The 13,445-nt window shown below is 39.6% G+C and overlaps 1 protein-coding gene across 1 annotated transcript; it reads right to left on the minus strand.

Annotated features, from left to right (window-relative positions):
* Positions 1-1,432: 1,432 nt before the first annotated feature.
* On the minus strand, positions 1,433-5,264 carry CMPK1 (cytidine monophosphate (UMP-CMP) kinase 1, cytosolic; the record flags this gene model as incomplete). Its single annotated transcript, XM_009083650.1, has 5 exons — positions 1,433-1,966; positions 2,444-2,540; positions 2,625-2,701; positions 4,144-4,296; positions 5,118-5,264. Coding segments are annotated over 5 exons (516 nt in total), but the record flags the coding sequence as incomplete, so codon positions are not given.
* Between the last annotated feature and the right edge of the window lie 8,181 nt (positions 5,265-13,445).

Below are 13,445 nucleotides of genomic sequence, written 5' to 3' on the forward strand. Positions count from 1 at the left end.
GAACTTGTAAAAACCAGTAACAAAGAAACAAAAGATAATTAACTCTCTAATTGGATTAAAGAATCCTGTTTGAAGTATTTTTTTTAAAAACCCTGACTCTAATCTTCATATCAAAACATCCAGTTTCCCTGGATCCTATGTCAGTGTACTTATACAGTAAGAATTAAATTCCATGGTTTATTTTTTTATTTTTTAAGGGGAAATTCACGAAGCGAAAGCATCAGCCTCCCACACTCACAAAAGCAGTCATGGTCCATATATTCTGCAGTAGTAAACAGTTATTTGTGCTCACTTCTGCCAGACTGGAAAGGCTGCTGTAGTTTACCCTTTGTTTCTCTACCCATTTCTTCCCCATTCCAGCAGCTCCAAGAACCTCAGCAAGATGAGAATTCCTGCAAACACAAACCTGCCAGCACAGATCCAACTGCAGGGTGAGGACCAACACATCTGATTCTAATTAGAATCTAAGCTTAATTTAAACCTTTTCCTAAAGAGAGAAAGTCATCACTAAAGAAAAGCTGAACATCAGGATTTCCAAACTGCAATTCCCTGTAAGTTGAAAGATCTATTAGCACATCACAAACCAATTGTAGCATCAGTTAATGTAGGAAGAGCCACTGTATCACTAAAATAAGTTAAAACTCTCATCTTCAAGCCTTCAGTAAAAGCTTAGGGCATGCAAGGAATGTCTGGTTGGGCCCCCACAGACCTATGCATACCACACAAGGGAGAGAAGAGGTTAAATAAAAGACAAAATTGCACTGCATCTGTGCAAGCATCTAAACCAGTTTGTTTCAGCTACTTCTCTGCTTATCCCAATTATTGCTGCTGACTGTACTTGGCTAATTCAAGAGAACATGGTGAAGAGGACTCAATTTGTTTCAGGGAATGAAATTTTTTTCCCCCCTCAGCAGACCACATCGTAACAAAAGTGCAATAATTTACAATCTTCTTAAGCAAACAGCTATTAAAATTACACATTTTTGGGAAACAAATTCACTAGTTTAACCATAAAAATATTTCCCCGGGTAACAAACCTTAAAGCATTCGTTAACACAGTCTTTCAATAATAACAATAATAATACAGAAAATCCCTTCCACTTGGTACAAAAGACAGAACTGTTAGAAGATTTTGATTACTGGACATTATTTAAGAGCTTTGCCACCTTGTACCATGCTCTAATTAGGAGTATAACTACCATTTAAAATCAATGAGTATCAAAATACTGACCTGACTTTCTTAGCATTTTGCAATGAAAACAGGTAGAGCCCAGGGCCATGTCATCCAGGTACTCAAGAACTTACAAGACCATTACATCCAGAGTGACAAGAAAGTACCACTGTCCATAAAGTACTTCACATGCCTATGCTGAACAACATGTTAAATGGTTTTGTGAGCCTTAACAGATTCTCATACTAACTGTAGCTTGACTTACAGAATTCATGTTTGGGGCTATCAGGAAATTTTGTGACAAAATTATCATTTGAAATCTGGTAAATTTGGTCCAAGCATACAGAAAACAAACAAGGGCACACAGGTCCCTCATTGCTTAATGCTGCTGTTCAGTTGATCCTTAGAATCTAAAAACGGGTGCATGGCAATAAGGATTAAGAAGGGCTGCCCACGACAGGCACAGAACTGACACAGAATAAATAGTGTCTTCTGAAAGATGTATTAACTGTGATTTTGTCATGTGAGTAACTGAACTAGTACTAATGAAAACCCCTGAAATTTGTAGACCATAGCCACAAGAAATTATCCCCTATTTAAAAAACAGATCCATTTCTAATTAACTGCTTATCCAATCATCACTAGATATGTGAAAAACAATAAAAAAACCTTTTAATTATAAAGAGTGGACTGCAGTAGCAGCTATTCAAGCAAGATTCAAGCACAAGTTTTAATGAAGTTTCAAGCTGGGAATTAGCCTTCTTTGTCGAAAATTTGTACGACTTTTTCAAAAACCTAAAATGATAAAGAAGAATATTAATTTTATGAAGTGTTAGTCAAACAGTTGCTTCAAGTTAAACCAACATAAACAGTAACTGACAGTCTTAAAAATATATATGGGGTGGGGTTTTTTTAGAACATCCACATTAATTCTTTAACAGTGAAATTGGCATCAATTCTGGGAAACAGTAGAGCAATACAACTTCAGAAGAGCAAAAGCTCATGAAAATGAAAAAAGCAAGTCATTGTTAAACACAGAAACATTGAAAATATGTTTAGTCCAGCTCATGTTCAAGCAGAACTAATCAATTCCCTGAAGTTATTCACTATATATTCAGTTCTTCAAGAGTCAAAACCAGAGTTCCACAGCTCCCTGGGTAACACACAAGTGCTTAATTAGCACACTAAGCACACAGACACACACCTCAGAGGAATGCCAGAAATATGTACCCTGCCCCTGTCATCTCCATGGTTTTTGGCTTACATACTTACTTCATCAACAGATTTAGAGGCATCCACTTTTCTGACTTTCCCCATTCTCTCATACAAATCTATGATAGGCCTAGTAGACTGCAGGTATGTATGAATTCTAGGAGAAAGCACATGGGAAAAAAACCCACATTACATAGTGAAATATGAACAGAAGGGAACTCAAAAGTTTTGAAGATGGTACCTCTTTTCCAGACTCTCCCGATTATCATCACTCCTGCCACTGCTCTTGCCTCTTTCCAGACAGCGACCAATGCAGATCTACAGAAAAAACACATCAAAAGGATGATCACAACCAAGAGCACAAGGTGCCATCTTGAAAGCAGGAACAAAAAATCCTGAAAATCCAACTAGGCATGACACACAAAATACCAGATCTGGTGGGTGTAACCAGAATTTACAGGCAAACTTAGATTCTTCAAGAGAAAAAGGATGACAGCTTTACACTTCATCAGTTTATTAAACTGGGATTGGGGTCAGTGAAGCAAAAGCAGCATCAAACTCTGTGCTTTGACTGGTTCTCCAACCTGAGACATTCCAAGAAGAAAATGACCTGATTTTCAAGGATGTGTTCAGGCTTTCTAGAAAGCAAATAAGACTACTAATATATGCCTGCACTGAAAGAAAAGCACTGTATGTTCTCCCAAGAATTCTCTCAGGCAAACTGACAATACCAATTACTGTCAGTTAAAATGTTCTTACTTGACACTGCTATAACGAAAACTTCAAAATCTAAGTAAAAAAATGAAGAACTAACTATAGTTAAAAGCTGTCCAATGAACTAAGTTTTTAAAACTAAAGTGAAACAGGCGAAGATGACACATGTACATTTGTGAATACATGTATCCTACTCATGCAGGAGGACAATGGTTAAAAATTGGGGGGTTTTCCTACAAAATACAAACATTGTTAAAAAAAAAATGTAAGCATTGTCTATTTTTACATCTAGTAAAAAAAATTATAACCCCAAAATTAACATAAGTGAAAAAATCTTATTTAAATTTTCGAACAGAAAAAATAATCCCACACGTGTTCTTTAAGATTACAAAATACTTGCCAATAAGTAAAAATCTCAGGAAATTGGGGAAAAGGAAAATAGTCAGCTTAAGATGCTGGGATTCTCATGTCAGTTTTTGTGCCTCAAGGGCACTGACATATTAAAAAGACAGCATATCATGGCACTTGTTAAATGAATCTAATGTGTCACTGTCAAAATGCCCTTGTAATCTAATGACTAGCTGTATGGAATGTTGATTATCCTACAGCACACCTCCTAACTATGAAAATAAAGATTGCTGCTGCACTCCAGAATTAAAGCAGATGTTGTATCAAGATCATTTTGGACTAAACAAGAAGTCACTAAGAGTAAACACAGTAATATTTCCTGAAGAATAACCAAGTGATTTTTCAAAATGTATTTAAAGTTGTGATAAATTTCCTTTAAGAATGCAATTGCCCCAAGTACTTCTTGGATATCATTTATTTGCACGTGATTCACCAAGTGCCATTAGCTGATATTTCAGTAACATGCAGCTTTCTCATCTGCTAAAACAAGTACACAAAAAATCCTTCAAACTCACAGGCCAAGTTTTCCTCCTACTCTTAAACTAGGTCCATTCACCCTGACAGGGTTTTATTGGTCTCCTTGAATGATTCTCACAATCTTGCAAGAAAGGAAGTTCCAGAACAACACACATCATTACCTCATTGTCACAATCAAAAAAGAGAACAAAGGAAACATCTGCCTTTCCATCCATAGTCTTATTCCAGCCTTGAAGATTATCTTCATTCCTGGGAAATCCATCAATCAAAAACTTGTTCTTCTGGGAATTGGCAGCCATTGTTTGATCCATAGCCTGATAAAAGATAATTTAATTCATGATCTCCTGCACATACACTGATTTATCTACTTATTAATTTGCCCCCAAAACGGTGACATGGTAAATTGAGGAGTGTTTGTTTTAGGATTCTATCAGACTTACAAAATACATGTTTGTTTCTCCTTTAATGGATGGATGCTAATTAATTCATCGGTGCACTAACATAGCTATTGCTCAAACTGAATCCATTATTTCATAAAGCTTAAAACCTCCTAACACAACCCCACCTTTAAAGTTGATTTTCTACAGGTACTGGAAAGTGTCTTTACACAGTAAGATGTGAAAACATCTCAGATCTAGAGTTAATACCAAGAGAAAAGCTCCAGAAAAATATAGCGCCATGAACAGAAGCCTTTTTTGTCTTAAAGGAGATACTCTCACTGTTTTCATGGACATCTAAAAAAAGACAAAAGCTGGAGCTTTTCCTTCCACAAGAACACCAGCAGGAGCTCTTCTCCTTCCCCTGATTATCTGCTTTGATAAAAATCACAAATCTTAGTGCCTTTAAGGCCTCTGCCCTCCGATCAGTATGACAGTTGGGCAAGAGGTCCAGAAGTTAGTGATGGGAAAGAAATACAGTTTCACTGAGTTACCTACTAATAAAATAAAATCAGAGGCCATCACCTCCTGCTCTCCAGCAGTCAGAAGGAAACAGAAGTGTTTGCTGAGAGAAGCACTGACATGTCTGCCAATTCATACTGCTCACACCAGAGGAAAGGCAGTTCTTCCAGAACACAGCCACTGCTTTGCTGCTTAGTCTACAAAGTGAATCAGCAAAGAAATAACCCTTTCCTTACCCTCTTCAGTAAGCTGATTGTTATTTCAACTGGTACAATTTCCCCCTCCTTAATGTAGTTCTCGATGAGTTCTCCATACTGTGAGCCTGGCCTTTTCCGTTCATCCCGAAGGAGGTCACCAGCAGAAAGGTGTGTGTAGCCATATTTCTGAAATGTGCAAAACAAACAGGCTCCCTTCAGTCAGGACACATCTGTTAACATCAGTCAGTGTTAACCATGTTTATCTTTGCATTGCAACAGAAAAATACAGGAAATAGCATCTTGCTAGTGATGGATCTATTCCATGTTCAGTGTGCAATCTGACAATCCGGCACACACTGCATGCACAGAAAGCAGAGCAGGAGACTCATAAAAGCATTAAGGCTGGAAAAGATGTCTAAGATCACCAAGTCCAAACTTTGACCAAGCACCATCATGCCAACTAAACCACAGCACTGAGTGCCACATCCATTCATTTCTTGAACACTTCCAGGGATGGCAATTCCACCAGTAGCCCCTTCCAATGCTTGACAGTCATTTTGGTTAAAAAATTCTTCCTGATGTCCAGCCTGAAATACCCTGGCACAGCTTCAGGCCATTTCTTCTTGTCCTGTCACTAGTTGCCTGGGAGAAGAGGCCAACTCCCACCTTGGTACAACCTCATTTCAGGTAGCTGTAGAGAACAGTAAGGTCTCCCCTAAGCCTCCTTTTCTCCAGATTGAACATCCTCAGCTCCCTCAGCTGCTCCTCACATGACTTAACTCTCTAGTCCCTTCCCCAGCTCTGTTGCCCTTCTCTGGACACACTCCATCACCTCCATGTCCTTCTTGAAGTGAGGGGCCCAAAACTGGACATCCTTGGGTAACATGTTCAACAGGGCTTTAGTCAGGTATTCAGGCATGGTTACCAAAGGCAATTTTGCTGTTTGGAACCAAGACAAGACAAGACTTTTATTTAATTACCTACTTAAAAGCACATGAGTTGATTCCAGGTCCTTGGGAGCGCTGCTACCTGCTGCCCTGGGATGAACATGCCAAACTCAGAGGACAGCCCTTGGGGAAACTAGTGCCTTCTCCTAAGAATGATGTGGCAGATGAAGGCAAATAGCAACACTGATGCCATCCCCTGCCATGCCATATACAGTAAACAGAAACAGCAGAGAGATCAGGTTCGAATCTATCAATCTGGTAGCAGAATGCAGGAAAACAGTACACACCACTGCTCTTTTCTTTCACCTCAAACTACAGCTAAAAAAGTCACTAATACAAAATACCAATGAAAAGTATTTATTACACTTGTGTTTCTCAGGCATTTAGCACCATAAATAGCCACCCAGTGAAAGCATACAGAGAAATGCACTGTTATAAAGACAATTTCAGAGAACAAAACAATCATTCTCTCAGTCAATTTAGCACCACAAGAAAACTGACCAAACTGCTCCTTGACTAAATAAAGTCCATAAAAACAGGCAATAAAGTCCTGTCTTTGGTGATTACCCAACTAGCTATACATCCAAAACAGAGCACACATAAGCATTCTCATCATAAAGTTTTTAGACAAAACAAAAGCAGCCGCAAAAAAATTCAGGGTTATCAGTTTGGCTGCAGCAACATCCAAAGCAAATTTCAAACAAGGTGTCCAAGAGGCATAATAATGTGACTAAACACTTCATAAGACTGTGAACTTGGGATTTAAAAACTTGGCTACTGGACTAAGTACAACAGAAATATTACACAACCCACTAAGTGACTTTAAAACATTTCAGTTGCTTTCCAATTTCACCCACAAAAGCATGGAAAGTTAGTTCTGCCATAGTCATAATTTAGGAAGGGATATAATTACCTAAATCTCCAAAACTGTACACGGTTGGCAAAAAAAAACGAAGCAAGATATTGCTGTAAATAACTGTGAAGAAACAGCTCTACAGACATGCTCTGTAAGCTCACTGTGCTCCTACTTTAATGTGCATTGCATCTGGATATGCCTACTTAATTGCAAATCTAAATATTAACTATGACCTACAGAAGCCATAAACCAGAATAAATCTTTCCTTATAAGCAAGAAACATTACTCTGCTGAACGCTGAATTAACATGGAGTTCTTCTTGCTAAACTTAAAGAACGATGATTTTTTTTAACATCAAGTTTCTACAAAAGAGAAAACAGGAAGAAAATATAATCCCTTCGGTTTTAGAGGATTACCAAACCACTTAATTTTCCTTGGCATTTCCCTTTTCATGCATGAAAACGAAATTGAGTCAGACAATTTTTGGAATTCTCTTTTTTTTTGCAACAGCAAACTAAAGTAGTTTTTAACATCTGAACAGGAAAGCAAAAGATAGAAGCGTTTTAAAGTGCTGTTGTATAAATAGACTTGTTTTAGATAATAATAAATTGTATTCAAGAGTAACCTTCAGAGTGGCTTAAGCAGGCAAAAAAGAAAACAAACCTCTCCTTCAGGGGCAAAACATCTATTTGTTAACTGTACTCAGCCAAGAGCCAAAGAAAACATGTTGGTTTGAACAATGCAAACAAGCAGGGAGAACAGCTTGGCTGCTGCTCCACACACAGAAGGCTCCAGAGATGCAGTGCTTGCGCTACTCTTGCCAGTTTTAATCGGTGTGTTCAGGGCACAAAGTTTTCTTTCATCTGAGGTGAGATAAACCCTCAGCGAACGTCCTGAATGGGAAAAAATCATCACATCCCCAAAAGCTTGCAGAAGAGACTGCTGTAACTGCACAGAACACAGGGCAAAACACTCTCATATCTTGCCAAGATTTGCCTTGTGCCAGCAGGACTTTCCAGCTGTGCCAAGTACATCTTGATGCAATCCCCAGAACATGACTTGTAGCCGCTGCTGCCTAATCCTTCTCCTCTGCAATTGAAAAGGGAGCAGGACTGTGATTGCCAAACAATGAAAAAGCAGTTTCTCCAGTTCTTGCAGACGCATATATGCTAAATGAATAAGGTCAGATTGAAAAGGAGACTTGAAATAGAAACTAGGTTAAAAAAATTTCCAAATACTTGGATGCCAAGCACCTAAAAACTGGACAGACTGAGATTACAAAGGAAAAAGAAAATATAGAATTAACTATTCTAAAATGTATTTCAGATCTAATGTCTGCTGCTATGCTAGCAGTTTGGCATGCTGATCTAGAGGAGGAAGAGAAAAAAGATTAAATCAGTAAGTTGCTATTACACAAGTTCTCCTTAGTTTAAAACTACTTTTGTATTTGGAGAACTGCAATCCAAATCTCTTACAAAAATTGATTGTGAATGAAAAGGATAAAAACCAACTGTCTTCAGCACCATTGTAGACATCTTCCTTCTTTGCTTTTATAAAAAGATAAAAAAATAAACCAAAAATAATCCCCCTGAAGTGGAAAGGCAAGCTCAAATTTCCATCAATCCCACCACAGCAGTGTTACTCAGAACAGCACTCAGCAGCTCTGCATAGAGCAGAGCAGAACACCACTCACTTGTGTATCTCACAGTGGCCTGGGAAATCAGTCCCCACGCAGCAGGATGAATTGGGACACATTAGCTGTATGCTCCACATCTCCGAATTCCAACCCGGGACTGCGGCCTCCCTGGGATGCCCTTCTGTCCCCAGTCCTATAGCTCTTCTAGCTTCCTGTTGTCAGGCAGAATTTGCTACTTCCACTCCGAAGACAGAACACGCTTTGTTTTCAGTAAACACAATAAATAGACGAACACAACTGAGAACACAAGAGTCACAGCCGTGTCAATGTGTGAATCAGAGTCTGCTCCAGCTCTGGAGGCAGTAAGAAAGGATCTGTGGTGTGTGGCAGCTGCTGCTGGGACTCCACTCCTTACTTAAATCCCTTTCGAGGGGCACAAGGTTTATGTCTGATTCAGCCCTGTGTGGCCCAGCAACACTTCTCTCCACTAAACACACAGCTTGAGACTTCCTTAAGTGAGCAGAAGCCAAGAAAAAGCAAGAGAAACACAAATTACTGCTTTGACCTTGACTCCAATCTTGGCTTATCATTGTTAGTTTGAAAACAAAAGTCACAGGCCTTAAGATCTAAACAAATAAAATACAAACTTTTATTGCCCCAGTTCTGACCTGTCGTATCTTGGGCAACCTTAATAAACAACCAAAATTTGCTATATATACCATTCAAGAACTAGTTAAAAATAGAACTGTGCAAAGCTTGCAGCCTTCGTATATTTTCTTAAGCTAGACACATTGTTTGTCTGTCCTATTAGCCCATGGAATTAAATCTTTGGGGTACAGACTATAATGCAGTAATAGACCTTCTGTCTCCTTAATTCCAGTTAAATAAAAAACAAACCTGAAGACACATTCTTAGCTTGAAATATGTTCTTGCCTCTGGGGGAAGAAACAAACAAACAAACATATTAACAAAACAAAACACACAAAGGAGATCCCGGTGACAGTATCCCCAGGGAAGAGGGGGCAAGAGGGCACACCAGTGCTTCAAGAGCAATAAAAGGCATCAAACATGTTTGGGGAAGTCCAAAATTCAACACCTAGTGTTCTGCAAAATGGAAGTGTATAGGGCTAAATCTTCAGGGGGTAGATTTAAACAATCACTCACCATATTTTTTAAAAAAAAAACGAACCAAAATACCCGCTCCAAAGTTCAGAAATATAAATTTATATTCTGAAAAAAAATTATAAGAACTTATGGCTAAACAGAACATTAATATTTGGCACTCAGGAAAGAGATTTCAGAAGTCAAGTTTAAAGCAAATAATTTTAAAATATTTTTATTTCAAGGAAATAAAGTCTCTCAGCAAACTGCCAGAACACAATTAATACATGACAGCAAACCCTAAATCCAATGCTACTTTCAGAACAGTGTTTCTGAAATGAGTTCTTTGCATTGTTTCCTTTACCCTAAGAAATCTCCTTATCATATATCCCAAAGCAACTTAACAGCTTTTTGGATATGAACTTATGCTCTTACAAAAGAAAAAGGCTCAGCATCCCACCTTGTGGAATTAAATTTAGGTTTAACCATGTACATACAGGATAGGGCTGTGGTGCAGCTGAGTCATGTTTTAGGTACACAGAAAGGGATGTCTCATGTACCCCAAATCCCTACAGATCACCTTAACAAAACAAACAACTGGACCAAAAAAATACAACTCAGATCTTGCTTGTAATAAAGACAAATGATTTAGTTATTCTTCCCACCAACAAAGAGCTTTGCATCTCAGGCAAAGGTTTTAAGGATTCTAAATGTAAGTACAGAAAAGCATATTTTGTGCAGACTTGAGAAATGCATTTTGTGTCTTTGACTTTACCATAATGATTTTATAGGCAAAGGCTCCGAAGTCAGCAATAAAACACATTAATTTTGTCCTACACACAGAATAATTATCTCATAGTCACAGAAGACAGACTGTGGGAAGCATGAAGGTTATTGCAAGAATCTGCATTCAAATGACATCATTCAACTAGATGCTCAAACATTCTGCCCCACATGACAGCTACACAACAGTCCCAGATGATGGCAAGTTCCTCCTAACAGAGCTGTGCAAGCTTTCAGGAGTCAATCTGCAGAGCTGCATGGGAGAGAGGAAGAACTTAAGAGGGAATTCTGCTTCATCCTTTCCTAAACAGGAGGAACTGCTCCAGAACAGCAGCAGTTCTGCTGCATTTGCATTTCCCTGACAATTCTGTGAGTTTGTGGAATATACATGAGTCAAGCCTTCCCTCGGTGTCAGAGAAACCAGCCTGGTTCAGCTGTCTCATCCAACCTTATCTGTGAAGATAAAGAAACCTAATCGCTTACCTTTCCTACACTGTGTCAATAACCACTTTCACTTCTTATTAGGTCTTCTTCCCTCACATCATTTCTCCATTTGGGTCCAAATTTGGCATGAATATCTGCTCTCTCCATTATCAGGAACTTCAGCACACACATACTGAGCAGTTATCACTTGGGTTAGTGCTTCACAAATATATATATATATTTCACCTACAACATGGGATACCCATCTCCTTTTTTGGGGAATGCGAAGCATAGTCAGTAAAACAACTACAACACTTCTTTAAGAAACCATTCCTAAGTAGTGCATAATACCCCATTTACTCTACAAAATACAGACAACCTTGGGTTTTAATAAAAATAGTTTGATGCTAAAAATCAAAGTTCTCACCTCAACCAAGTGAGACTTCCACATGTGATGTGCTCTGTCCCAAATCTCCAGTATGAATAGCAACCGAGACATATTTATAGCTCATACTGACTTTTTGTTCAGCACAAACTTCAGATTTACAGCAGGATACTGGGTCAGATTCATTCCAAGTGTAAACTAATATTATTCAGTCCGTTTACAAGGATGAATGAGGTTTATTATTACTCAGCTACAGCCCCTTTTCTCTGTGGCAAGCTGCCAACAGGGTTTAAAATACAAATAAAAATACACTTTCAACCTAAAAGCAGCATTGACTGTGTACAAGCTGTTCACCCTCCTACACCAGGACTCTCTGGGGGGCTGCCAGGGGCCAGGCCGAGGATGTGAGCTTCAAAAAGCTGCTGCTTTCTGGTACCTCTGTTGTGTTTCACCCACACTCCCGTTTGTGTCCCCTTTTCCTAAAGTTTTCCAGCAGGCTTGCATCGGTCCAACTCTCCCTTCAACTACCTCAGACCCTCTCTGCCTTCAAGTTCAGCCAGTGACTCCTGCAGGAGTCACCACTGCAGTCAGCAGGTCCCTGTGCTTTCCACTGTCAGCCTGCTGACTTCAATAAACTTCCTTCCATGCAGTGAACAGGATTAGCAGAATTAAAGCAAATTTGCATTATTAGGATTTGGGTTTCCCTTTCCAGGCTTAGAGACAAAAATAAATATAGTACAGGCAAAGTTTTTCTTTTTCTTCTTTCCTTTCTAGCTGCAAATACAATTTGAGTAGCAATGGCTCATTTGAGCTCCTCCTAATAAAGTGGTCTTTATCCAATTATATCAGTCTATCCAGCCAAAGGCATTTATACTTCTAAACACAGGCCAGCAGCCACACGAGGTACTTCAGCCCTGAGGCCACACTAATGGTTTGGTGAAAGCCATTAATGACAGTCTACAAGCTTCCCCTATAGTTTAAGCTCATTTGTTTGCTACGTGCCAGGGGCTGACTTTGACCTCGCCATAAAGGCTTTATGAGCACTATGAACCTTTCATTCCACAATTTAGTTTAATGAATATGCTGGCTTGGATGAGAGTCTATAATTTGAGGTTAAAATCCTTCAGAACTAAAGTCATAGCGGCTTTTTTCAGCCTGGACCAAATTCACATAACTTAGTTATACAACACTGAGGTCTGAGCGTGGATAAACTGTAACAGCACTGCCAGGGCCCCACCAGAACGGATGACCACAAAGTATATCTGAGCCAGGAGTTTTGGGGTTCTTTCCCACCAACAGCTTCAGGAACATGGGCATCACTACAGTTCTTAGACATTTCTTTCAGTGAGGGAATGGATCAGCTTTGATCCTATGTGGCTTTTAATATGAAAAATACATACAACTGCTCAGGAAAAAAAAAAAAAAAGATAAAAGAGCTGTTTCAAATCCAACATATACATGTGTTTGGAACCATTCAGCCTGAACTACTTCTGTAATTATCCACCTGAACACACTGCAATTATCCCTGTGGTTTACGCTTTTGAAAAGAACTGTACCGCACCATGTAGCATTCCCTGTTGTTCCCTGGATATTTGTTCTGCCTCAAAGGGTTGTGAAAATGTATTTGGAAAACAGAAAATTTGATAATACAACTGGAAGGTTTTGTGAAATTATACTGTCAGTTTTAGGCTCTTTGACAGGAAAAAAAGAATAACCATCTATGGGATCAGGACATTCTTTGACCTCTACCATACTCTGTCACAGAACAAAATTTTCACTCTCTTTTTAACATTTTACTTCCACAACTCGCTGAGATGTCACTGGAGCAGAAAGCCAACACTGCCAAGTCTGCTATACCAGCTGTCACATTCATGGGATGGACTTCAGGACACATGGACCTTGATCCCAGACATTAGAAGCCAAATTATTCCCAATGGCTGAGAGCCACCTCTTCTCCACTCCAGGATCCTGAGCATCCGGGTGGCAGTCCTGCAGGCACCGACGTGGCCATGCGGGCGTGTACAGATCCACCCACTCGGGATGGGCTACAGGACCGGCCTGACAAGGCACCACCGCCCGCAGAGCCAGAGTCCCCCGGGGCCCCGTCCTGCCCCTCCGCCTGGGGCAGCCCCCCGTGTGCCCCCAAGGTGGGGACAGCCAGACCCATCGGCGGAGTAGGACCCGGGAGGCTGCGGGAGAAGGCAGGAGAAAGGAAAAGGCTAGGCGGCCTGACAGG

The sequence above is a fragment of the Acanthisitta chloris genome, unplaced genomic scaffold (assembly GCF_000695815.1).
Source record: "Acanthisitta chloris isolate BGI_N310 unplaced genomic scaffold, ASM69581v1 scaffold25821, whole genome shotgun sequence".
NCBI lineage: Eukaryota > Metazoa > Chordata > Aves > Passeriformes > Acanthisittidae > Acanthisitta > Acanthisitta chloris.